General features: G+C 39.0%; 2 protein-coding genes across 4 annotated transcripts in view; one reads left to right on the top strand and one right to left on the bottom strand.

The window, feature by feature from the left end:
• ppp1r13bb (protein phosphatase 1, regulatory subunit 13Bb) overlaps positions 1-27,720 on the top strand; it is a 115,537-nt gene that overhangs the window by 80,485 nt on the left and 7,332 nt on the right. For 2 of the 3 annotated variants that reach the window (XM_043697523.1, XM_043697521.1), the window contains exons 7-14: positions 4,099-4,295; positions 4,909-5,073; positions 6,161-6,362; positions 22,821-22,996; positions 23,794-24,322; positions 24,481-25,220; positions 27,046-27,183; positions 27,310-27,443. In XM_043697523.1, the coding sequence (XP_043553458.1) occupies positions 4,099-4,295; positions 4,909-5,073; positions 6,161-6,362; positions 22,821-22,996; positions 23,794-24,322; positions 24,481-25,220; positions 27,046-27,183; positions 27,310-27,443 (2,281 nt within the window). The remainder of the gene's footprint in view (positions 1-4,098; positions 4,296-4,908; positions 5,074-6,160; positions 6,363-22,820; positions 22,997-23,793; positions 24,323-24,480; positions 25,221-27,045; positions 27,184-27,309; positions 27,444-27,720) is intronic. The other variant, XM_043697522.1, reaches the window with a different exon arrangement.
• The window catches only part of zfyve21 (zinc finger, FYVE domain containing 21), a 30,914-nt gene continuing 28,413 nt past the window's right edge, over positions 25,220-27,720 (bottom strand). The window contains exon 9 of the mRNA XM_043697525.1: positions 25,220-25,238. The gene's annotated coding sequence lies outside the window, so the exon portion shown is untranslated. The remainder of the gene's footprint in view (positions 25,239-27,720) is intronic.

The raw sequence follows: 27,720 nt of genomic DNA, 5'->3' as shown, positions 1-27,720 counted from the left end.
CATCTCTGTCCTAAATGGTCTACCCCGTATTTTTAAGCTGTGTCCTCTAGTTCGGGACTCACCCATCAAAGGAAACATGTTTCCTGCCTCCAGAGTGTCCAATCCTTTAATAATCTTATATGTCTCAATCAGATTCCCTCAGTCTTCTAAACTCAAGGGTATACAAGCCCAGTCGCTCCAGTCTTTCAGCATAAGGTAGTCCCGCCATTCTAGGAATTGACCTCGTGAACCTACGCTGCACTCCCTCAATAGCCAGAATGTCTTTCCTCAAATTTGGAGACCAGAGCTGCACACAGTACTCCAGGTGTGGTCTCACCAGGGCCCTGTACAGCTGCAGAAGAACCTCTTTGCTTCTAAAGGTTCGACAAGGTTCCTCATGGACGACTGGTTAGCAGACTATAGCCTTAAAAAAAGAAATTGTCATGGAATATAGGGAGAACTAGCCATTTGGATAGAGAACTGGCTTGAAGGTAGAATACAGAGAGTGGAGGTAGAGGGCTGCTTTTCAGCCTGGAGGCCTGTGACCATTGGTGTGCCACAAGGATCAGGGCTGGGTCCACTGCTTTTTGTCATTTGTATAAATTATTTGGATGTGAACATAAGAGGTATAGTTAGTAAGTTTGCAGATGACACCAAAATTGGTGGTGGAGGACAGTGAAGAATGTTACCTCAGATTACAATGGGATCTTGATCAGATGGGCCAGTGGACTGAGGAGTGGCAGATGGAGTTTAATTCAGATAAATGTGAGGTGCTGCATTTTGCAAAAGCAAAACTTAATGGTAAGGTCCTGAGGAGTCTTGCTGAACACAGAGACCTTGGAGTGCAGGTTCATAACTCCTTGAAAGTGGAGTCGCAGCTAGATAGGATAGTGAAGAAGGCGTTTGGTATGCTTTCCTTTATTAGACACAGCATTGAGTATAGGAACTGGGAGGTCATGTTGCAACTGTACAGGACATTGGTTAGGCCACTTTTTGAATATAGTGTGCAATTCTGGTCTCCCTCCTTTCAGAAGGATGTTGTGATACTTGAGAGGGTTCAGAACAGATTTACAAGCACATTGCCAGGGTTGGAAGATTTGGGAAACAGGGAGAAGCTGAATAAGCTGGGGCTGTTTTCCTTGGAGCGTTGGAGGCTGAGGAGTGACCTTATAGGGGTTTATAAATTCATGAGGGGCATGGATAGGGTAAATAGATATGGTCTTTTTCCTGGGGCGGGGGGAAGTCCAGAACTAGAGGGCAGAAGTTTAGGGTGAGAGGTGAAAGCTGTAAAAGAGACCTAAGGGGCAACGTTTTCATGCTGGGGGTGATGCGATTATAGAATGTGCTGCCAGAGGAAGTGGTGGAGGCTGGTACAATTGCAACATTTAAAAGGCATCTGGATGGGTATATGAAAAAGAAGGGTTTAGAGGGCATTGGGCCATGTGCTGGAAAATGGGACTAAATTAGGTTGGGATATCTGGTTGGCATGGACGAGTTGGACTGAAGGATCTGTTTCTATGACTCTATAACAAAAATGCATTGCATACAATTGTGTAAGTGTAAGACTCCGTTTTCCTCTCCCTTCCCCAACGCTGCAACCCTCAAACTTTGAATGTGTAACAACTTAATCTGGATGCTGTTAACAGCTTGAATTCAGAATAAGATTTCTTCAGCTTTTTGCATATATCCATCAAGGCTGTCCCTTCAAATCTCCTGCAAATGTTGTAAAGTTGCTAAGCTTCCACCCCCCCCCCCCAAAACAAACCCACCCTGGCATTTTTCTAATTCTGATGTTCTGTATTTAAAGAGATTCTATCTAAAATCTCTCTCTCTCTCTCCATCTCTCTCTCTCCTCTGTATCTCTCCTCTTTCCTCCTTCAGCCTGGATATGCCAGAAATGCACCTCCCATTGCAGCCCTGTAGTTGAGCAGTTCCAGCATTTTTTTGCTAATGCCCAGAATTTCAACTGAATTCTGCTAAACAACATGTTTCCTTCAACTTATTCTAAACTCCCAAGCTAAGCTGCTTGAATCAAGAACTCATCCCTCTTCTTGTTGACCCTTTTGTTTTATATTGTTCATCTCCCAGGCAACCTGATCACATGAACTATTTAGTAGTGCTCAGCGTTTTTTGCTAGAACTCAGTTCCTAATTCTTAAAGGAACCATTACTCCATAAAATCGGCTTTCTTTCCCCTAATAGCACATGGGGCCCTTACAGTATGCAGATTTGCAGATTTTTAAAGGTGGCAGGGTAGTTTACTGTAGCTGTAGGAAAGTACTTGGAATTCTTTGTAAATACAGCCATTAACAGCAAAAATAAGTTATGCTAAAACCTTTGCAAATCTCTGCTCAGCTCTCAGCTAGACCATTATTTTCAGTTATGAGTCTCCATATCCCTGGACTGAACCTGTCTTTGTTTTTTGTATCGTAATGAATGGGCACATGTGAAGTCTTGCCAGGTACAGTTGTGAATGTTGTTGTACAATTGACCATCTAGTTTGAGAAGGAGGCTGCGTGAATATCAGCATCCTAAGTTTGGTAGAACCCAGCATTACTGCAAAAGAAATTGCTGAAGCATTTGCAATGATGCTAGAGTGTGAACCCGATCATCTACCTTGGTCTATTCCTGAGATCCTCACCACCACTGAATTCAGCCTCTCGTCAACTTGATTCACTTTGTGACATCAAGGAATGACCAAGTCAGCTAGATACTGGATAAAGAATGATTCCCCTGAAGCAGCATGGCTCCGTTGTTGCAAGATGTGCTCCTGAAGCAGCTGCATTTCTACCCAAGCTATTCCAACATAACTAGAACACTGGCTTTTACTTAACAACAAGAAAACTTGTGTCAGGGTACACATGTATTCCAACTATTAAAGGCAACAGATCCAGTCCGTTGAGGTCATTGACAGTGCGATCAAGCGACATTTGCACAGCCCTGACCTGCTTACCAGTTTTCACTGATCTGCCCTCAATCATAATGTCAGAATTGGAGTTTTTCATTATGCACTGCTTGATTCTATTCTCAAATACTCGAATGATGAAACAATCTGTGCCCACATGCAGCAAATCATGGCCTCATTGCTGCTTTGGGCTTGTAAGTGGAAGTAACAATTGTATCTCACATTCATCAAGCCACAGAGTTTTGAGCAGGGGAGAATCTAACCATCTCCTTTGAAATTCTCTGGCATCACTATTGTCAAAGCCCTTACATCTGAGGTGTTCCACTTGACCATAAACACACCTGTACCAGCTGCGCGCACACTGACATTGAGCACAAATCAGAAATTAATTGTTATATGGCTATAACTTGACTGATGCCTGAAAAGGAATGTTTTACAATGTATAAAACACTGGAGTACTTTCTACTTGCCTGGATGTCCAACAATACTCAAGGCTAAATAAGAGACAAAACAGCCTGCTTGATCAACAACCACTCTAAAACCCTTACTCCTTCCACTATTAGTGCACCAGGGATATAATGTGTGCAGCCACTGAAAATACATTGCAGCCACTTGCCAAAGCTGCATCAACACTCAAACATATGAATCTTCAAAGACCTGGGAGCACTCTGGGTTCTCTTGCAAGTCTCACATTGAAATGACTGGAAATTGTATCATTCATTCTTCATTGCTGAATCAAAAGCCTAAAACCGTCTCTTCTGACAGCATTTTGGAATTGCCTTCACCAGATGGACTGCATTGATTTGTCACCAACTTCTCACGAGTAGTTGGAGAGGAAAAATAAATGTTGACCGTGCAAGCGATACCATTCCTTATGATTTCTCCTATTTGTAACATGGCAAAGTCCTCCAGTCTGTATTTGAGAAATTTCTTAGCTTGTCATATGTGCCACATGCCCTCAAGTTCAGACATGTTAAGGTCAATGAAAAGGCAGGAGCGATGGTTTCATGCATGTATGACATCCTTATTGCATTGCATCCAAGAGCTCCTACAACCCAATGGTACAACATGTGGATTTTAGCTGTTTTCCAGCACATTAACTTTAAACTAGAATATTGTCTTGCTATTTTCTTGAAGTTTGGGAGGTTGCTATTTTTGCTAGCATATTTGGAGGTTGCTATTTTTTATTTTTCTTGCCCTTTTTTCTTCTCATAGCATCTGAAATTGAGCACATCAATAATATGTTCCATGAGAAACAACGTGAGTTGCAGTCAGCTGTATTGAAAGTTGATCAGCTAACACAGCAACTCGACGACTTGAGGAAAGGAAAATCTAATGGATTGCAGTCTTATAATGGACAAGTGCCAGGACCTGCTGCAGTTGAATTAAAGAAGCTATACCAAGAACTGCAGGTAAGGCATGTGGCATGAACTGTAGGTACGGTATGAATTTTTATCATATTGTACCTAGAACCAAAGAGAAAAAAATTAATTTCAGTAAAGAGGATCATGAATCTTAACATCATCTTTGTCATGACACTGTTGAATGCTAAAAGTATAAATCTGCATTCACCTTGACATTTCTGAAGATGGTGATCTTCATTTGATTGAAGATGTTCTTTATAGAAGCATAGGATTTTTAAAAAAAAAACTGCTTTCATTATAGTTCCATGTACTTATTTTGCACAATGGTTAAGAAGGCAAGCAAACAAAATCAGTCTATCAAGTGGCTGATTCACTTAAGCCAGGCACTAGGAAGACCAATTGCTTCAAAAAAATTCATTCTGGCAACCAGCCTCACCAATCTGGCAGCGTCAATTTTGGATTGGCACTGGCTGCACAACACCAACGTGCTGGGAGCCAGCACCATTAGCATAGGTCTCACACAACAGAAAAGCAGCAATAGAGAAGCTTGCCGCTCCCTAACTTTCCCTGACCAACTAACGAAACTTGAGCTTGAGGAAGAGTTCATAAACACAGTATGATACAGAACATCTTCACACTATGGATTTACTGTCCTTTTTAGATTCGCAACAAACTTAATCAGGAACAAAACACTAAACTTCAACATCAAAAAGAACTGCTTAACAAGCGTAATGTGGAAGTGACGATGATGGACAAAAGAATCAGTGAACTTCGTGAACGTTTGTGGAAGAAGAAATCTGAATCACGTCAAAAGGAAAACATCCCTGTATGATGCTGATTTCTATTTTTATATCTTAAGATTTTGTTTGTAATTGAACAAATGTGCACAGTTCTGCAAAGAAACATTAGAGTTCTGAACTGCTTTGATTTGTGCTTATCATATCCTTGCAAGCAGATCTTTTAAACACACAATCTGAACTCTTGTTTCCTAAAAGATGAAGATTTCACTAATTTTGTCTTGTTAATAAGTAAGTAATGATACAATGCCATTTGTTGCATTTTGTTTTGCTGAATTATTGAGCAACAACTGTGTTAAAATGACTTTCATTAACATCTGTATAATTGGAAATTATTATCTGTTGTGCATCATTAGCCTCATAGTTTCAAAACATCGCATCATTTGTGTGCCCAGAGGGCTAAAAACCCAGGCCACTTGGTTTTCTATTTTTTTAAGTTGCTAATTGGGTGACATGTAATCATTGGACATTTCAAAGCAATCAGAAGATAGGAAAATCAGCAAGTAGCAGCTACGAGACCAACCAAAACCACTTTTCTTTTTTCCCCAGACCTGTACTATTTACAAATTAGCATAATACCAAGAAATCAGATTACTCACTTATTTGCAACTACTTTGTGAAATGACATTGTTTTCTCAACCAATTAACTGTAACATAGTCTAATTAATGAAGGGTCTGTTTCTGTGCAATATGACTGTATATTTGTACTCTGAAATACTAGAATTTACAGTACAAACATAAGAATGCTAAGTATATGGAGACAATGGGAAAATTCCTGGCATGGCTACCTCGTCATTTTCCTTCCTGACTGCAGTTATTGCCATTACTGTCCACCTATTTTCTTCTTACAATGTCTACTAGCCAGCAGTCAATCTGAAGTTGTTTTCAGCTTTTTTAACTTGAGTCCCATTGGACCCCCTAAAGTCCCACTTGCCATTACCTCCCTTCCATCCTACTATAGTGGCATAATCCTCCAACTCAATATAAAATTGGTTGTCCAAACCAGTTTTGTCAAGATAAGATTCTAATAATGCAAATTTATTGTGGTGAAACAGTTGACCTTTCCTTAAAATTTGATATTGATGTTTGTTTTAAACAAACCTGTTTCTCCTCTAGCAGCTGAATCGAATTAATGGCACACCAACAACACCAGCGCACTCTAACACCTCTGGTCGTGTGGCTGCTGTAGGACCCTACATCCAAGTTTCTACTGCAGCTAGATCAGAAAGTAACCAGTCATCACCAGGAGAGATCTTGAAACCTCAGTCACTGACCATATCTAGCAATGGTGGCTATGTGATGACTAGAGCAAAATCTGGTAAGCAGAGGAGTGTGTTGCTTTTTTTTTTATAAAAGAAAACCTACAGTCCTGTTCTGAGAGGGAGTAACATGCTACAGAAAGAGTGAAATCCTTGGAGGGAGGCTTAACCTGTAATTCAGTAGCATTGTGGTAATGTCTGTAGATGAGTATTTCTGTGTTTAAGGCTAATATTCTGGAAATATGGGTTTAAACTCAACATAATGGGTGGTAAAATTTGAATTGGATACAATTTAGAATTAGATCTCATCTAATGGTGATCACTCAGCCATTGTCAACTGTCATTTTTTTTAAAATGACGAATATCTTTGAGAGAAGGTCATCTGTCTTTGCCTGGTCTATAGTCTATGTATGACTTCATATCCATAGGGCGGCACAGTGGTTAGCACTGCTGCCTCACAGCGTCAGAGACCTGGGTTCAATTCCTGCCTCAGGCAACTGTCTGTGTGGAGTTTCCCCATTCTCCCTGTGTCTTGTGTGCATTCCTGCCTCAGGCAACTGTCTGTGTGGAGTTTGCACATTCTCCCTGTGTCTTGTGTGCGTTTCCTCCGGTGCTCCGGTTTCCTCCCACAGTCCAAAAATGTGCAGGTTAGGTGAATTGGCCATGCTAAATTGCCCGTAGTGTTGGGTGAAGGGGTAAATGTAGGGGAATGGATCTGGGTGGGTTGCTGTTCGGAGGGTCGGTGTGGACTTTTTGGGCCAAAGGGCCTGTTTCCACACTGTAAGTAATCTGAAAAAAAATCTGGTTAACTTTTAACTGCCGTCTGAAATGGTCTAGAGAGTAATAGCTTCAAGAGCAACAAAGGGTGGGCAAAATGTCTACCTTGCTAGAAATGCCCATATCCCATACAAGAGTAAAAAAAAATGTCATGGTTCAACCCACAGTATGTGTTCCATGGCAAAGCAATGTTGATTCCAAACCGATTTAAAATCTGAACATTTGGCTGTATCTTTGCCAATTAAAGCCATGTTTACTCATATGCCCCTCCTTCCATTCCCAGTGTAATATTCTGTTTCACAACTTTTTGTACTGAGTGAGTCTGTATTTAAGTAACCTCTTCCCTGGTTTCTTCCCTGAGTTCTGATTTTGAATAACAAAATGTATGAATTAAGTTACAATTGTTTTCTTTTCTCCCTATGTTTATATTATGACTTCCCTGTCCTCTTTTATATTTCAATCCCCTTAGAGTTCAAAAATCTAGCATCCTCAACTTTGGATATATTCAGACAACTCATGGCAATTTGAGAAGCAGTTGGTTGAGGTATAGAACTTTTTCCAACAGTGTCACATACATGGTTACAGAGTGGTGCCCCTCAAACTGCATGCAAACAATTGCCTCTCTATTGGAGAGAGGAGCCTTTCTTGCCTTAACTACTAATTACTTTTGCATGTTGTCTAGATGAGTCACACAGAACTGAGATGTTGCAGGCAGAAAGATATATTTGTAGTAGATCAAGTTTAAATTACCTGTTTCCATTTTAAATGTAGGTATAGGAATCTATAATGCAGAATGATGGATTAGACAGACAGTATCTGCAGACAAAATAGTTCACTTTTAGATTTGGGGCTTTTTGTGCTATGTTTAGAGCTATGAAAGCCACAAATGCATTACACATATAGCACAGAAATTTAACTTTGTGTTGTTGGAATTTTACAATATTATGCATCATATTATGCATTATCCCTGATTTTAGCCATTTATTAAAGAAACATTGAATCCATGTTCTTGAATGAGAATCAAGAATGTCTGAAATACTCAGCAGGCCAGGCAACATGTTAACAAACAAAAGCAGTAATTGCTGGAGAAACTCAGTAGGTCTAGCTGCATCTTTGAGGAGTTAACAGGGTTCACGTGATTAGCTGTGGTCTCAAAAATGACCCCTGCAGGACTCCACTAGTCACCATCTGCCATTCTGAAAAAGACCCCTTTATCCCCACACTCTGTCTTCTGCCAGACAGCCAATCCTCTGTCCATGCCAGTACCTTTCCCTTACCACTATGGACTCATCTTGTTTAGCAACCTTATCAAAGGCCTTCAGGAAATCCAGATAGATTGCATCTACTTGCTCTCCTTTGTCTAACTTGCTCATTACTTCCTCAAAGAATTCTAACAGATTTGTCAGGCGCTGCTTTCCATTAACAAAGCCATGCTGACCAAGCCCTATTTTACCAAGGTTTTCCAAGTACTCCATAATCTCATCCTTATTAATGGACTCTAAAATCTTACCAATGACCAGTCGTCCTATAATTTCCCATCTGCTTCATTCCCTTCTTCAACAGGGGTGTACATTTGCCATTTTCCAGCACCCTGAGTCCCTTCTTGACTCCAGTGATTCCTGAAAAATAACCACTAATGTCTTCACTATCACTTTAGCTATCGCCTTCAGAACCCTGAGGTGTAGTTGATCCAACCTGGGTGTTTTATCTATCTTCAGATCTTTCAGCTTCCCCAGCACCTTCACCCTTATGGCCACTATATTCACCTCTGTCCCCGACTAAAGTTCTGGTATACTGCTAATAACTTCCATTGTGAAGACTGATGTCAAGTATCTATTCAGTTCCTCTGCCATTTTTTAGCTCTCCATTACTACTACTCCAGCCTAATTTTTCAGTGGTCCGATATTCACACTTACCTTTTAGATGCCTAAAAACTCTTGCAATCTTCTTTTATATTACTAGCTAGCTTGCCCTCTTATTTCACAGTCTCCCTGCTTATTACTTTTTTTGTTGTCCTCTGCAGGTTTTTAAAGGCTTCCAAATTGCAGTGGCTTCCCACTAATCTGCACACATCGTATGCTTTTTCTTTTGCTTTTGTGCTATCCCTGGCTCTGCTTGCCATGGCTGCCTCATCCTCCCCTTAGTTTCTTCTTCCTTGAGATGAATATCTGCTGTGCTTTCTGCATTACCTCTAGAATCTCCTGCAGTCTACAGTCCTGTTCCACTGCTGCTGCACTGGCTCTCCTTCTAATCAGCTGTGGCCAACTCCTCCCTTTTGTCTTTCTATGTTATTTTTTCTATTCATTTACAGGATGAGGGTGTTGCTGGTTAGCCCAGAAGGCAATTAAGAGTCAGACACATTGTTGACAGTCTGGATTCACATGTAGGCCAAATTAAGTAAGGATGGCAGTTTCCTTCCCAAAAGGACATTTGTGAATCAGATGGGTTCTGTTTTCCCATTATCTCCCCTGACTCAATTGTAATACTGTTACATTTGATTCCAGATTCTCCATCATGCTGCAGGGTGAATACGATCACTGCTCCCTCAGGGTTCCTTCACCTTAAGCTCCCTAATCAAATCTGACTCATTTTTCATCACCAAATCCAGAATTGTCTATTCCTTAGTGCATTCTATCATAAGCTGTTCCAAAAAACCATCTTGCGATTTTTGAGAAGGTTTGTAGTTCAGGTTGTAAGTTTGCTTGTGAAGCTGGCAGGTTTGTTTTCAGATGTTTCGTCACCACGCTAGGTGACATCATCAGCAAGCCCCCAGTGAAGCGTTGGTGTTCTGTTCCGCTTTCTGTTTGTGTATCTTGGTCTCTTAAGGTGGGTGATATCATTTCCGATTCTTTTTCTCAGAGGTTGGTAAATGGGGTCGAACCGGAACTCCATCAATAAACACATCGATTTAGACTCCATTTACCTACCTCTGAGAAAAAGAACCAGAAATGGTATCACCCACCTTATGAGATCAAGACACACAAGTAGAAAGCGGGACAGAGGACCAGTGTTTCACCAGAGGCTCACTGATAACGTTACCTAGTATGGTGACAAAACATCTGAAAACAAACCTTCCAGTTCAGCGAGCAAACTTACAACCAAAGCAGTCTTGTAGACATTCCATGAAATTCATTCCCTGGGATCCACAACCAACCTGATTTTCTTAGTCCACCTGCATATTGAAGACCCCGTGATTATTGTAATAACACCTTTCTTACTTGCCTTTTCTATGTTAGGATGTGGGGCAGAAAATAAATCATATCTACTATTGTGCATCATTCCCATCAGTGTTTTTTTTCTTTTGAGGTTCTTCAATTCTACCTACACAGATTCTACACCTTATGACCCTATGTCACTTGCTATAGATTTAATTTCATTGCTTACTAACAAGGCAACTCCACCCCATCTGCCTGTCTTTTCGGTAGGATGCAAATTCTGGATATTTAGTTCTCAGTCCTGATCCCCTTACAGCCACGTCTATGACGACTACAACAACATATTTGTCAATTCCAATCTTCGCTACAAGCCTATTTACCTAGTTTCATGTACTGTATGCATTTAAGTACAATACCTTCAGTCCTGCACTGACCACACCTGTTTCTTGTAGTTGCCTCCTATCTACTGTGCCAGAAGTTAGATTCCTGACCCTTTTTGCATGGAGGCTGAGGGAGGATCTGATTGAAGTATTCAGAATTATGAGAGGCAGAGAGAGAGTAGATCGTGAAAATTGTTTACTCATTACAGATGTGTCTAAGGTCAGAAGGCACAAGTTTAAGGTGAGGAGTATATGATCTCAAGGAGATCTGAGAAAAGGTTTTTTTTTCATCCAGAGGTTGATAGAAATATGGAATATGCTGCCTGGTCCGGTGGTAAGTACTGTCACAACTTTTAAGAAGCATCTGGATGAGCATTTTAGATGCCAAAGCATTGTAGGCTGTAGATCAAATGCAAATAAATAGGATTAGTTAGTTTGGTGTTGTTGGTTGGCATAGACATAGTGAGCCAAAGGGTCTGTGTCTATGCTGCAAGAGTTTACGATATACTTCCTGTCGTATTAATGTTGTGGAAATTTAATGTCCTTTCCTACTTTGTATAAATATATAAAATGCCAAAGACTGGCTAAGGTAAAATTGGTCCTTCAGAGGATGAGAAGGGGGGCTTAGTAATGGAATATGAGGAAATGGTCAATGAACAAGTATTTTGTGTCAGTCTTCACAATGGAGGACACGAATAACATACGAGTAATCGACAAGGAGACGAAGGCAGGTGAGGACATGGCAACAACCATCATCATGAAAGAGGTAGTGTTGGGCAAGCTAATGGAACTAAAGGTAGATAAGTCTCCTGGTCCTGATAGTATTTATCCCAGGGTACTAAAAGAGATGATGGGAGAAATAGCAAATACAATCGTGGTAATTTTCCAAAATTCATTGGCCTCTAAGGCAGTTTCAGCAGATTGGACAACAGCAAATGTGACACTGCTTTAAAAAAGGATGTAGACAAAAGATGAGGAATTATCACCTAGTTAGCTTAACTTATGTAGTGGGCAAAATGCTTGAATCTATTATCAAGGAAGGAATAGCAAGACATCTAGATAGAAATTGTCCCATTGGGCAGATGCAGCATGCATTCATGAAAGGCAGGTCATTGTTTAACTAATCTACTTGAATTCTATGAAGACATTACGAGTATGGTGGACCCAGTAAATGTAGTGTATCTAGATTTTTTGAAAGGCATACAAAAAGGTACCAGACAAAAGGCTGCTGCATAAGATAAAGATGCATGGCATTACAGGTAATGTATTAGCATGGATAGAGGATTAGTTAACCAACAGGAAGCAAAGAGTGGGGATAAATGAGTGCTTTTCTAGTTGGGATGAATGACTAATGGTGTGCCTCAGGGATAAGTGTTGGGACTGCAATTATTCACAATTTACCTCAGTGATTTGGAGTTGGGGACCACATTTGGTGTGTCAAAGTTTGCAGATGACACTAAGATGAGTGGTCGAGCAAAGTGTGCAGAGGACTGTGAAACTTTGCAAAGGGACATATTTAAAGTGAGTGGGCAAAGGTCTTGCAGATGGAGTACAAAGTTAATAAATGTGAAAACATCCATTTTGGTAGGAATAACAGTAAAAAGGACTATTATTTGAATAGTAAAACGTTGCAGCACGCTGCTATGTAGATGGACCTGGATTTCCTTGTGCATGAGTTACAGAAGGTTGGTCTGCAGGTGCAACGGGTAATTAAGAAGGCAAATGGAATTTTGTTCTTCATTTGCTAAAGGGATTGAGTTTAAAAGCAGGGAAGTTATGTTGCAGCTGTATCAGGTGCTGGTGAGGCCACACCTGGAATATTGCATGCAGTTTTGTTCGCCTTACTTGAGAAAGGATTACTGCCCTTATAAAGGGTGCAGAAGAGGTTCAGCAGGTTGATTCTGGAGTAAAGGTGTTTGGCTTATGAAGGGAAACTGAGTAGACTGGGATTATATTCATGGGAATTTAGAAGAATGAGGGGGGATCTTATAGAAACATATAAAGTTATGAAGGAAATAGACAAGATAGTAGTAGAGAGGATGTTTCCACCAACAGGTAAAACTAAGGCAAGAGGGCATCGCCTCAAAGTTAGGGGGAGCAGATTGAGGACCGAATTGAAAAGGAACTTCTTCACCCAGAGGGTTGTGAATCTGTGGAATTCGACGCCAGTGAAGCAGTTGAGGCTTCTTTGTTAAATGTTTTTGCAACCAAAATAATTTTTTGAACAGTAGAAGAATTAAGGCTTATGGTGAAATATCAGGTAAGCGGAGCTGAGGCCATGAAAAGATCAGCCATTAATCTTATTAACTGGCGGACCAGGCTCAAAGGGCTAGATGGCCTACCCCTGCTCCTATTTCTTATGTCCTTATGTATTTACTTTCCTAATTTTTGAATCCCTTTTGTCATTTTGCACTTGATTTAGGTAATAATCCAGATATTACAACTTTTGAGGTCCTGTGTTTAATAATGTTCTTACTTCCTGACATTCCCCAAAGAGGATCTTTTGTCTACTGTTGTCTTTGTTGGTGCCAACATGGCCCACAACACTGGATCCTCTCTCTGCGCCTCCAGTAACCTTTCAAGTGACTTGAGATGTCTCTCACCTTGGCACCAGGTTAGCAACACACTATATGGGACTCTCGATCCTGCTCACAAAGTGTGCTACCTGTGCCCCTAATAATAGAATCCCCTATCACTATCACCTTTCTTTGTGCTGACTTCACTTAAATGGCTTCCTTGACATGGTGCAGTGATTAGTTTTACCACCCTCTTTGCAGACTGTTTCCTCATCCATACAGAGAGCAAGTACTCATACCTAATTAAAAACTGAAAGAACTGCGGATACTGTAAAACATCTACATTCTGCCTGCAAAAAAGTCCTGAGCTTCAGTAGGCTGCCACTTTTACCACACTGCCCTGTTCCCTGGTCAACGTCTCTGTCTCAGGCTTGCTGCAGTGCTCCAGCAAAGCTCAGCACAAGCTGGAAGAACAACATCTCATTTTCTGCTCGGGGACCCTGCAGTTCTGCAGACTCAATAATTGAGTTCAGTAATTTTAGGGCCTGAACTCACTCATGCCCTAGCCCACTACTACACACACCAGGCCTTGTTATCTCACAGTCTGCCATTACACACTACCATACCTATTGTTAGATGCTCTGTCTCTATTAACAGCTGATCACCCTCCCAGCCAGATTGTTATCGACTCCTTAGTCTGTTCAACTGTTCTTCACTCTTTTTCGGCTCGATCCCGATATATCGTTTATTCTGTAAACCGTCCACAAAACTCTATCATCTACATATAAACCAACACTCCAGTTACCATCAGTTCTGAGGAACGGTCAGCGGACCCAAAGCTTTAACTTCAATTTCACTTCGCAGATGCTGCCAGACCTGCTGAGCTTTTTCAGCAACAACTGCTTTTGTTTCTGAAGTATTTATACCTTTTGGGCGAAGTCAAGAGCTGACATTCCTCTAGTGCTACATTCAGGATTCCTCTACTTGCCTCGCATTTATCACACCTTTCTGTCCCTGGCCAGTAGTCAAACTTGTACTATTTGAGTTACAGGTTCCCCTTCAAGCCAAAGTCCATCCTGGCTTGGAATTATACCATAGTCCCTTCACTGTTATTGGGTCGTAATCCAGCAGCTCCCTAACTAACAGCATTATGTGTGTACCTACAATAAGTGGACTTCAACAATTCAAAAATATACTACTCTTTTACGGACTCCGGGCTAATAAGATAGTGGAATAAATTCCGACTTTGCCAGTGACCCTACGATGCCATGAATGAATTTTAGAAAAGTAAAAACATCAATGTATCTATTTCATTCTCACTTTGTAGTATAGAACCTCAAGCCTTTTGCTCAAGTGTAACTTTCATGGTGAAAATCTTACTTGGATTTAGCTTGTGGAATCTTATTATTCTAAATTGACAGTTTTAGAAACCACGCACTCTGAACTCAATTAGTCCCCACCTACTTAGGAAAAGAACAGGAAATGACATCAACCAGGGTAATCTAAATGTACAAATAGAAAGCGGGACATAACACCAGTGCTTTACTGGAGGCTGACTGATGATGTTACCTAGTATGGTGACAAAACATCTGAACACGAACCTTCCAGCTCAGTGAGCAAATTTGCATCCAGAACCTCAACCTGAGCTACAAATCTTCTCAAGACTCATTAGTTCTAATCATTTACAGATTCTACTCCTTTAAATTGTGGGTGACATGGTGCTCAGTGGTTAGCACAGCTGCCTACAGCACCACGGACCCCAGTTCAGTTAAAGCTTTGGGTTAATGTCTTTGTGGAGTTAGCTTGTACTCTCGTGTCTGCTTGGATTTTCTCCCACGTTTGCAAAGATTTGCAGGTTAGGTGGTTTGGCTGTGTTAAATTGTTTGTAGTGTCCAGGGTTAGGTGGATTAGCTATGGTAAGTGCTGGGTTACAACATTAGGATAGTGGGGTGGGATGCTCTTATGAGTGTTGGTGCAGACTTGATGGGTAACTGACCTTTGTCTTTAATGTAGGGATTCTAAGTCCAGGAATCCAGTATTGTAAAAAATAAGCTTTTTCTTTCTCATTTTAAATAGGTTGCGCTGATGTAGGGATTTAGAGGAGATACGAGAGCGTTATTAGAATAAGTGAAGAGTGAGAAATGAAATTAATATCAGCGTGACTTGGCTATTGACCTAAGCTACTTTGCATTCATATCAGTTGGTTGTCCCCATCCCCTGTTTACTGGATGAAGGCATTCTGATCTGAAGTAACACATCCCAAATCTTTTTCCCCTACCAATCAGCAGGTCCAAAATCTGGCATAGTTTGAGGTTGCCAGATTTGAGAAAGTATACCTGTAGATTCATGTGTTGGTTAATGTGTTGTTTTTGATTACTAAACTGTATTTTATACTGGATTCTTTTGCATTCATACTGAAGAGCATTGATTTAGACTTGAATGCAAGGGCATCATTAAGAAGTTGAAGATGATATGAAAATTGACACTTGATGGTGAAAAAGAAAGCTGTAGACTGCAGGAAGATAACAATAGATTGGTCAGGTGGATAAAGACTGGGAAATGAAATTCAATTCAAAGAAAAGTGAGAACATCCATTTGAGGAGGGTTTTGAGGCAAAGGAATAAAAAATAGGTGTAGGATTTTGAAAATGTGCATCAGAGGAACTTTGAAATATGTCTTTGTATCCTTGTAGAACAGGTGGATATGATGGTTAAGAACCTATAACAAGATACACCCTATGCATCAAACAATAAAAGGAAGTAAGAGCAGGATATAGAGATTACATGAGCTCTGCAGAGAGCACTATTTAGACCACAGCTAGAACACTTTGTACAGTTCTGTTCACTTCATTGCAGGAAGGATGTGATCACAATGGAGAGACTACAGGGGAGAGTTAAGTGAATGCTGCCAGGAATGGAAATTTTTGGCTATTGAGAAAGGATTGGATAGGCTGCAGTTGTTTTCTTTGTACAGTGAGAACTGACGAGAGATTTATTCGATGTATATAAACTGCGAAAGATTTAAAGTAACTGGTACAAAGATTAGATGAAAGTTGACTAATTTTTAAGCAAGTTTTGGTCTGGAATTCACAGCCTGAAAGAGCAGTAAAGGCAGAAGAACTCTTACTTAAACTTGAAAAAAAAACGATTATGCAATTGTCAACTGGAATATATAATTAAATGGGATTTTTTAATGGCACTCAATGAGCTGAACAGCATCCTTCTGAAATTTTTCTGTGTGGCTGTTTAGTTTGAGAACAGATTGATACATGATCTTTCACTTCTGAGACTTGGAGTAAAATCCAACCCAAACTAATGTTACCTTCTATTACATGCATTTTGTACAAAATCAGTTTTACAATCCTTGAGGAAACAATACAAAATTGCTGACAATTTGGCACAATGTTGGAAGTTTTACTCAAGGGACTGAGGAGGAACTAATTTAGAAAATGGAATGTAATACACAGGTTTGAGCACAGGCACATTATTTGGGAAGAAAGTCAGAAGCTTTTTTCTAGATGGTGTTGTAAAAATCTATGGATTTTTTAGTGCTGAAATAGGAGAGAGTTTTTTTAGCATTGTTATACTTAAGCTTTTACTAGTAATTATTCAGTTCATATATTTATAGCACTCTAATTTGTGTTTATAATTTTAGTTTTTCAGACATCATTTAACCTTTCTCTTTTATATTCAATATATTCTCTTGTATCCTTGTACTTGACTTTTGTTTTACTGGGTCCTTCAATGACTCACTTTGCTTTGACTTGTTGGACAGAATCAGATGGCAGTTTGAAAAAATCTCCAGGAATTTGGAAAGTTTCAGATTTAGACATCATAGTGGATCCTGTTTTAACTTCTTCTACCTCTATAAAGTCTCCAGATCATAGTGTGATCTACCTGGCAACTTCTGTTCCTGACAAACTATATTGTGAGTCTATGGAACTGGTACTTAAAGAACATAATCTGTTGCATAATCTTTTGACTTACATGCAGCACTCTTTTCTGTTTGCCTAGAAATGACATTTGGAAATTACCTGGTTGCATTTAATAATTTGTCATAATAGCCGTAACAAGTTTGTTATGGATAAAGTAAATGTTATTTGTCACCTGATGTCAATGTAAATAAACATAATTGTAGAGTTGCATGTCAATGCTGTATGTATTAATTCACAAAATAATGAGTTACAACAGCCTAATCTTGTTTTAGGAAGCATTTAATATTTGAGTTTAAAATTTAAACGAATTAGTTCTACAGTTGTCCATTTTCTATTTTCTGTTCCATTATGCATAGATGAAATTCTTAGACACAAGCTGACCGGCTCCTGGATGGTGTCTAATATGGATGTTGGTCTTGTTTCTGGTTTATCCTTGCATTTAAAAAATTATGAAAGCAGATTCTTGGGCTGTACATCTTTACACAATTCTACTTTTCAAATTTCTGTAATTTTCTATAATTTTGAATACTGCAGTACTTTAATAATGCATCCATAACTAAAGCTGGCTTCCTGTTTGAGGATTTGTAATGTTTGTTTTGCTTAAGTCTTGTTTGTGCATGTGACTGTTGCATGAAGCTTCCTAGATGATTGGTTTTTAAAGTACTATAAAACTGAAACCTTTTGCACACAATTAACTCCTTGAAATCAGTTTGTTCACAAATGTTTATAATAGCCTACCATTGGTTGTTATGGTTTCATGATGTAAAGTGTTACAAATTCCTTTTAGTGCTGTTCTGAATGCAGTGTGACAGTGATCTTACAAAGGGCATCATCTGGATTTGCATTTGTTCGTATATGATACTAAATTACATTCTTGTTTAATTGCAGTAGATTCATTTGTGACAGGAGTGAAGATAAGAGAGCTAAGATGTATGGAGATATTCATTGCACTGGGTTTTAGAGATGAAAAAGCAAAGATAGGCCACACATTTTGTTCCCCCCGATGATCCTTTTAGTGTTGAATAATCTTCAGTTATGTTACATGTTTCACGTATTCTGTTATTTGTCTTTTGATTCCCACTCACTTTTCTAAGTTGTCATAGTCTCTCAGTGTTAAATTAAAATCTTGTGAAAGCAAAAGATTTATGTTCCAAATCCTGTACTTCAATTTTATACTTGTCAGAAAAATTGTTTTTCTTTCAAGGTCTGCTTCCAGAGACAAGATTGTGACACACTAATTTAATGCTTCTTAAACTAAAACTGTAGAAGTTAATTTTTAATTACAAAAATTCTTCCTAGTTTTACAGTCTTTACCAAATTGGATAGCAATCCCATCCAAATTAGAAAAAAGTTCATAAGTCAAAATAATAAGCTTGGTTCTCTTTGAATGATTTTTGTGATGACTACAGTGGTTCAGTTTTGTATTCTTGAATTCGCCATAACTACTAGTTTTAAGTATTACTCTTCCCGTTGGGTAACTGTATTATGAACTATTGCACAGTGTATTACCATATAAACTGAACGTGTTTTGGCTTCCCCACATTGCATAGGAATATTTCTCTGAGTATCAATGATATATATATCAAGACAATCACAGCTTTGGTTGATGCTGATTTAGGTAATCTCAACTCAAATGAGATCGCTGATAAGCCTTGCTATCCTTTGAGTGAGTGAAAAGGGGAAAAAATTGGCCAAATACCTACGTGTAATTGCTGTCTAATGGCATTCACTTCCCTGTCTTATTGGAATCACAAGATTGTTGCAAAGGCGGCCATTTGGCCCGTTGTGTCTGTGCCAGCTTTCGAAATGAGCATCTTTCTTGGTGTCATTCTCCTATCCTTTCTTTAACCTTGCACACACACTGCTCCTTTTCAGAGCACACAATCTAATTCCCCTCTGACTGCTTTGTACCTGTCTTCATTACACACTCAAGCAGAGCATTCAAGATTTGAACAACTCATTGTATGAAAATGTTTTTTCTGTAAATAACCTTTGTTTCTTTTATGAGTTACGTTAAAGCTGTGCCTCCTTGATCTTGACCTTTCACTAGTGGAAACATTTTCTCCCTATTTACTCTGTCCTGACCTTGAATGATTTCAGAAATATTTGTTGTCCAACTCTCAGTGAAGAAGATTATCTCAGAATGCAATGGACCCTTAACCATACGGGCCAAGAAGTAGCAGATGAAGTTTAATTTAGATAAATTTGAGGTGTTGCATATTGTTAAGGCAAACCAGGGCAGAATTTATGCAGTTAATGCTAGGGCCCTGAGAAATGTTAAAACACAGAGACCGAGGGGTATAGGTGTATAGTTCCTTGGAAGTGGAGTCGCAGCTAGATAAGGTGGTGAAGGCTGCATTTGGGATGCTTGCCTTCATTGGTCAGAGCATTGAGTATAAGGGTTGGGATGGTCATGTTACAGCTGTACAGGATATTGGTGAGGCCACTTTTGGTGTACTGAGTACAGTTCTGGTCACCCTTCTACAGGAAGGGCGTTGTTAAACTTGAGGGTGCAGAAAAGATTTACAAGGTGTTGCTGGGATTGGAGGGTTTAATTTACAGGGAGCGAGTGCATAGGCTGTGGATTCTTTCTCGCAAATTTCAGAGCCTGAAGGGTGACTTTCTACAGTTTTATAAAGTCATGAGGGACATGGATAGGGTGAAAAGTCAAGACCTTTTTTTTTTGTAGGGTATGGGAGTCCAAAATTAAAAGGCGTACATTTAAGGTGAGTGGAAAGATTTAAAAAGCACCTGAGGGGTAACTTTTTCGCACACTGGTTGGTGTGTCTATGGAACAAACTGCAAGAGGAAGTGGTGGATGCAGATACAATTACAACATTTCAAAGTTATTTGGATGGGTATATGAATAGGAAGGGTTTAGAGGTGTTCCAGCAATAAAGTTTCAACTTTGATCTCCAGCATCTGCAGACCTCACTTTCTCCCCGTGTCTATGGAACAAACTGCAAGAGGAAATGGTGGATGCAGATACAATTACAACATTTCAAAGTTATTTGGATGGGTATATGAATAGGAAGGGTTTAGAGGGATATGGGCCAAATGATGGCAAATGGAACTAGGTCAGATTGGGATGTCTAGTCGCTGTGGATGAGTTGGTCCGAAGGGCCTGTTTCCATACTGTATGACTCTATAACTACATCTGCAAAAACATGGTCTTTGACTGCACTCCTTGAAATTTTGCAAAGTACGATTTTTCTCTGTCTGACAGGCACCATTCTGTTATGTGCCATTTCCTAGAAAGTAGCTAGTTGTCTATGCTGCTACTAAAATGTAGCCAACTTGGAGGGATGCAAGCAGTTCTGGATTAATGTGTTGCTCCTCTCATTTGAGTCACAAATGGAGACTCTTTGGACTGTGTCTGTGCCAACTGAAAAATAGCTAACAGATTAATCGCAGCTTGCATCTCTTTGTCTGTACCTTTGTAGGTTTTGACCATGTTATATACATGAGATAAAGGTGTCAGCGGCTAGGCCGATACCTAATTGGCTTTGAGGAGATGGTGGTGAGTTGCCTTCTTGAACTGCTGCAATGAATAAGCCCACAGTGCTGTTAGGAAAGTATTCCAGGAGTTTGTCTCAGCAACAGTGAAAGAAGTTTTGAGAGGAATTTTCAGGTAGTGGTGTTTCCATATATCTGCTCTCCTTATCCTTTCAGGTGTTAGAGGCTGAGTGTTTGGAAGATGCTGTTGAAGGAACCTTGGTGAGTTGCAGTAGGTTTGACATCTTGTGTTCTCTTTAAATTTGTTGAGGATTTCTTTCTCTACCACCCTTTTGGGTAGTAAATTCCAGATCCTCACCACCTTCTAATGAAAGAATTACTCCTCAATTCCCCTCTAATCCAACCACCAGTTTGTTTGGTGTTTATGCCCCTGTTTGTTGACGTCTCTGCTAACATCAATAGTTCCTTCCTATCCAATGTATCTAGGCATCTCATGGTTTTGTACACCTCAATGGAATATTCCCTTAGCTTCTTTGTTCCAAGGGAAACAAACTCAGTCTATTCAATGCTATTTTATCAATAAAATACTACTTTGTTAGTTATGTTCTTCTAAATCTCCTCTTATACGCTTTCAATGTGATCTTCACCTGCTGTAATCAAGTGACCAGAACTATATGCAGTACTGTAGCTGTAGTTTAAATCATGCTGGCCTAAACATCCTGCCCTTATGCTCCAGGTTGTGGCCAACGTCCGAAAATATCCCCTATGCTTTGTTGACTGCCTTATCTACCTATTCTGCTTCCTCAGAGATCTATAGAGATTCAGTAGGATCCCTCTCTTTCACTACACTTGATAAAAGCCTACTATTTAATGTGTATTACCTTGCTGTGTTTGTTCTTACCAAATGCATTGCCTCATTTTTCTGGACAGAATTCCATTTACCACTTTTTTTTTTCCCCACTTTTTTAGTCCTTTGATATCTTCCTCCAGATTACAGTTTTTCCTCCTTGATGATGTCCTTACATTTTAGTCTCAATTGCTGATATGTGTGCTGTGAACAGTTAGGGAATGAGTACTGAGTTCAGTAGAATCCCACTGAAATCAACTTTCCATTCTCAAAGTTACCCTTTTATCATTAATCCTTTGCTTCCGGTCAGTTAGCCAGTTTTGGATCCAACTTGTTCATTTCTCTTGGGTTTCATACTTTGCGTACTGGTAGAAAAATAACAGCATTTCAAAAGCCTTGATAAAATCAGAGGACCATCTCAAGCACCTTATCAACACTCCTTGTTAACACCTAAAAATAATTTCAGTCAAGTTAATCACTACCTCCCCTTAACAAATTTGTGCTGTCCTTTGCTATCTGTGTATCTCTAAATGACTATTTATACCTTATCTCAGAATTTTTTCCAATAACTTGCACACTATTGAGAAAGCATAAATACTTAGGCTATTTGTTACTCTAATTTTATAGAACAGTACAAGGTTAGCAGTCCTGCAGTCGTCCAGTGCCATACCTGTGGCTCGAGAGGATTGGAAAATGGTGGTTAAAACATCGACATTTTGCCATGCTTCCCTAATAACCTAGAAGACATTTCATCTGGGGTTGGTGAATTGTCTACATTCAAGAATGCTAAGCATCTTAAATATAAGGAGGGATCGTTATCCCTTATAATATTTCATACGTTTTAACTGAAATAACTACTTTGTCCATCTGAGAAATTTATTAATGAAGACCCTATAACTGCAAAATTCTACATTATTTTGAAATGCTGACCCATCCAGCCAATTGAAGGTTAAACCAATACTTAGGAAAAGAAAGTGCCCTTTATGTTGGTGTGATATATGTTGTGTGACAACTGATATTTAACATTGGTATTTAAAGCATCATTGTTTTTATGTCCATTGAGTGGATCATGGTGATGGCAAACCACCTGCTGTCCAAAATTGCTAATAAAACAGCTCGGGATAAAGCAACAGGCAGTGTGCCAAGGACCTGCTTCAGGAAGAAGACATGTGATATTAAGTAAATGTTGATTCAATATCTAATTAATAGTTTGTAACTAAACTCAACTGTATCCATGTTTCATATACATTACTAGTATTAGGAAAGTGTCCTCAAAATGGCTGCAATGATTGTGCGTGAACAATAGTTGGCGTATTCTCTCCCTACCTGCCCAAACTAAAGTGACCGATTGGAAACTAACCAGCTGTGATAAATTTAATTAAAATAATTACTGTTTGGATCTCTTTAGAATAGATTTATTAAATGTTTTATGAGTTTTAATTTCCTAATTAGGTCATGATGGAAATTGGCCAACACTCCCACAGGGCTCTGCTACTACAGGGAAATCACCTACAACAACAAACAATGACTGGAAGGAATCCAACATGGATACAGTTTTGAAACCAGGTGCTGGATCAAGTCAGACCCTGTCCACTTCCTCAACCGTTTCAAACAATGAGAAAATGGTGGTAGGTTTTGGCAGTATTTCAAAGTGGTCTCTGATGTTTTAATATTAAGGCATTTTTTTCCCTATTTGATTTCAACAAACTGATTTTGAGGTTTAATTAGCTTCTCCAGGGCATGAACATTTATTTTGTACTGAATCCAAAGCATTTAAAATAAAATGTAAATGTTTTTGTTTCTTAATTTATATAAATACAGTAAAAGTTTTTCTGTGAGACTGAGACTAGTTTAGGCATGTTATAGTCTACCTGACTGAATACTGAATTCACATTACTTCTGCCCTTTTGTTGGACAACAGCTATTAGTAATTCTGTTTTCCTATATGCACGTTTTTTAGGCAAATCTTCCGTTCCTTTGCTTGTGCACACTTGATCCCTTTTGTCATTTAATTTCCTGTCTTCTGCTCTTTCACAGACCTTCCATTTGCACCTTCCTCTTCTCCCATCATCCCTCTTCCCCCCCCCCCCCCCCCCCCCCCCCTGTGCCCCACACACACATGCATACACTCTTTCTTTCTCTCTCAACGTTTCCTGCCTTATTTTTAGACAGTTGGATCTCTAAACATTCTTAGTTCTGACAAAGATTCAGCGACTTGAAAATGTAAACTTAGATGCTGTCATACCTGTTGAGTACATCTGGCGTTTCTGTCTTTATTTTAGGTTTCCAATATTCACTGTATTTTACTTATGGAGTGTCTAGCTTTTTCAAACTGGCCAACAGTTAAATATTGTTGAGGTATATCTTAGTTTTAGAGATTATAAATCTGAAATGACTCTATTTAATAATATCTTATTTAATTTAGGGTATTGAATCTGGAAAAGTACCATCATCTGTGCCCAGTGCAATAAAGCAGCTGCCTCAATCATATGGACCTCACTCAAAATCTTCCCTCATGACAATTGGTTCTACAAATTCTCTGGAAAGAATGAAAGAGGGCACTCAGTCTCGGCCTAGTATGGGTTCAATCTCTAATATTACTTCAGCAAATTGGCAGAGAGCTATCCAGCCTTCGCAACCTACAAGCACTTCATTTCAAGTTAGTGCCTCGCAACAGATTCAGCAAAGAATTACTGTGCCTCCAAGTCCTACTTATCAGCCAGCTGCTTCACCACTGTTTTCTGCTGTAGATAGCAGACCTGATCCCCCACTGGCTGTGGCTGTAAGGCCATTCTTGACTGACAAAGGTTCTAGGCCTCAGTCTCCACGCAAAGGGCCTCAAACCGTGAATTCCAGTTCGATTTATTCAATGTATCTTCAGCAATCTACTCCACCAAAGAACTACCAACAGGCTACATACAATACCCTAAACAAAACACATACTGTTAAAGCAAGTAAGTAGCTTAATTTTAATGCCTTTGATTAAACATCTAATAATTTAGTTTTTCTAAGACTGTGTCAATAGTCAAGGTTAATTATTCTGTTTAGTTTAGTATAGTAAAGCATAATTATTACTTTTGGGTCAATAAAGAGATTTCTTTTCCCTTTCCAGTGTATGGGAAGCCAGTATTGTCATCTGGATCAGGTTCGGCTTCACCATCTCCTTTGCCTTTTACTCATACTCAGCCTTTCCAAAGTTCTCAATCGCAGACCAGTGGTGAAAACCAAACTACTAATGAAAAGGATTTAGAACATGAGAACTTGCCACCCACCAATTCAAATGTTGAAAACATACCACGTCCTCTGAGTCCTACGAAATTATTGCCAATTGTGCACTCACCATTAAGGTATCAAAGTGATGCTGATCTTGAAGCTCTAAGGAAAAAACTGGCACATGCACCAAGACCTCTGAAGAAACGCAGTTCTATAACTGAGCCAGAAGGCCCAAGTGGACCAAATATACAGAAGTTGCTGTATCAGCGTTTTAATACACTAGCTGGGGGTATGGATAACATGCCATTTTATCTCCCTAATAACCAACAGGACTATGTGGGTGCTTTAGCCGACGTTGATAATGGTAATGCCAGCCTCGTAGAATCTGGTTCTGTGCAGCCTGAACCAACAACACAGCCTGAAGTTCAACCATCATCCGATGCCAATGATAACCAGCTGCCTTCTCCTAAACATTCTGATTTGATTCAGACAGATAACAATGAGATACCTGCCACAATAGAGGACAATAACAATAATCCTGCTGTTGTTCAAACAGAACAATTGCCAAGTCCTGTGCCAGAAATCATATCACCAGAGGGAGATGTTCCCCCACCACCTGCTGTGCCACTGCAGCATCCTGTAAGTTTTGTGTTGTACCTGGAATAAAGTATAAACAAAGGATAATGTCAATAGAATCAATGAGCATTTGTTTAAAGCTGTGTTTCAAGAGACAAAATAACATAGTGAATTATGATGTCCAATAAGTAGTTACTTTAGCCCCTCGGCCCTGTGTATTTAATTACATCATTGCTAATCTGGAACCTAACTCCAAATACAGATAAAATCTTAGATTTTAAATCCAATTCAGAATTATGGATGTAAATCTGATTTTGATCAAAAATGTTCTCTGATGAATTTGGATGGTATTAGCTGAATATGTGCTCATTGAACAATTCTGTCCCTAATTTTGTATTAAACTGAGAATCTCTTTTGGCTTTCATGTGAGTCTGATGTGAGAAGTAGAATTGATGTAGCAGAGGAAATATTTTTAGTTTGGGTAAGGACAGAGCAAGGCTTCATTTGCATCATATCATGTAATATTGATAATCTCTTTCAAAGGTTTTGTCAAAAATATTTGCTATCTTCATTGCTTTTAAAGAAAATGTTACTGAAATTTGTCTCTGAAGTCAAATGTTTCTTCTGCGTGACGGTTTTTGATGTAGTAAGATGATTTGAACTGAGACAGATCATAATATTGATATTTAGAGATTACACAAAAGTAAAAGGTTTGACAACCGAAGGAAGAATCAGAAAAGATTAGAAGAATAGATTCAGGAAATTGCCAGATAAATGGCCAATACAGTTTATTTTGAAATTGATAAAGTTCTAATACATAAACAAACTATTTGACTTAATCAACCAATGTCAACACTTATCTAGCATTTGATTAAATAATAGTAGTTTTATTTACTCCATCACATCATCTTTTTTTTTTCACCCACTTGGCCAATCTCTCCTTGTATATTAATCAACTTTCTACCCAACTATTAATTCTAAAAATGTATTCAATAGCTTTATAACTCTAAATTTGTCTTGCTCTGTCCATACAATGCTGTCTTCAAGTTGTATCTCGATATATCTTTAGCGTTATATATCATGGCTTGTGATAAAGTCGAGAATTTAATTAGCTTTGTCTACAACTGTAACAGTCTGAGATGCTACGTATAATGCGCTGTAAACCTACAACTTCAATCCATTGATTCATATTCCATTTGTTTGCAAGGAACAGGTCCCTGGATCTGAATGTAGTTCTTGTGGGCAACTGTAAATGAGCCATGTTATGAGCTTAATTGATTTTAAATTGGTTGTTAATGTGTCGAGTAGAAGTCCGATTCTATATTCTTCTGTTTTTCCTGACAAATGCAAGATGAAAAGTGTCAGCTCTTTTCTCAGTGATTTTCATTCCTTTTCCTCTTTTATTCCTCTGTCCTAATGTAGAAAGTGATTAATTAAAATCTTCTAGTCTTCCATTGTTGCTATTAATAAGTTAGTAGTGATTAACCTCTCATTTTGTGATCCATCATTCTCACAATTAACTTCGATCAATATTACAAGTTCTTTGTATATCTTGTTGATCCAACTATTTTGACATCATCGCTAACACTTCTACATCTACATAACTCTACTGTATGGCAGATGTTGTCATGCACCAATATGATTTCTTCTTAACCGTTCTATCTCTCCTACATGTATTCGGTGTAGTGAAGTTTAGGGCCAAAAAAAAAGCAGTGACTGAATATGTATACTCAATGGAAAAGTATTGGCGTAGAGGGACAAAGTTATTAGGGCTTCACAGATGCAATTCATTGGAAGTGACCATTATGCACACTCTTACTAGCCATGGAAAAATGACTTTTTGTTGTGATAATTATTGTTTTCTTTTAACTTCACACTATTACCTCAGATCAAACGTACAAATTTGAAAAAACCTGATTCAGAAAGGACAGGTTGTGGGATGCGGGTAAAATTCGATCCTCTTGCTTTACTCCTGGATGCTTCTTTAGAAGGAGAATTTGATCTTGTTCAGCGCATCATTTATGAGGTGACTTTTCAACTTTTTAAAAAATATTGTCATTTGTTACACACTGTACTTGAAATCCCTAGACAACAGAATATGATGTTTCTTAATATGTGTAGCCTTCAATTTATTTTTCTCTGTTTTGGCCAGGTTAATGATCCCAGTAGACCTAATGATGAAGGGATTACACCGTTACATAATGCAGTATGTGCTGGTCACCATCACATTGTGAAATTCCTTGTTGATTTTGGTGTAAATGCAAACGCAGCAGACAGTGATGGATGGTAAGCTTGAGAGATATTCTGATGTGAAAATTCATTGAAGTATAGTGTATAAATAATTAAAGCTGATTAAATCTTGTCTTCCACCCAACTGTATCCTACATTGTGAAATTTTACAACAAGGTCATCTAAACTAGACTTATTTTTAATCTTTGATTTCTTTCCTTCTTCTCCTTCTCCTTCTCCTCCTCCTTTTCCTCCTCCTTTTCCTTCTCCTTCTCCTTCTCCTTCTCCTTCTCCTTCTCCTTCTCCTTCTCCTTCTCCTCCTTCTCCTTCTCCT

The sequence above is a fragment of the Chiloscyllium plagiosum genome, chromosome 10 (genome assembly GCF_004010195.1).
Source record: "Chiloscyllium plagiosum isolate BGI_BamShark_2017 chromosome 10, ASM401019v2, whole genome shotgun sequence".
Lineage (NCBI taxonomy): Eukaryota > Metazoa > Chordata > Chondrichthyes > Orectolobiformes > Hemiscylliidae > Chiloscyllium > Chiloscyllium plagiosum.
The sequence above is the reverse complement of the archived record's forward strand: the minus strand, read 5'-3'. Positions and strand labels throughout refer to the sequence as shown.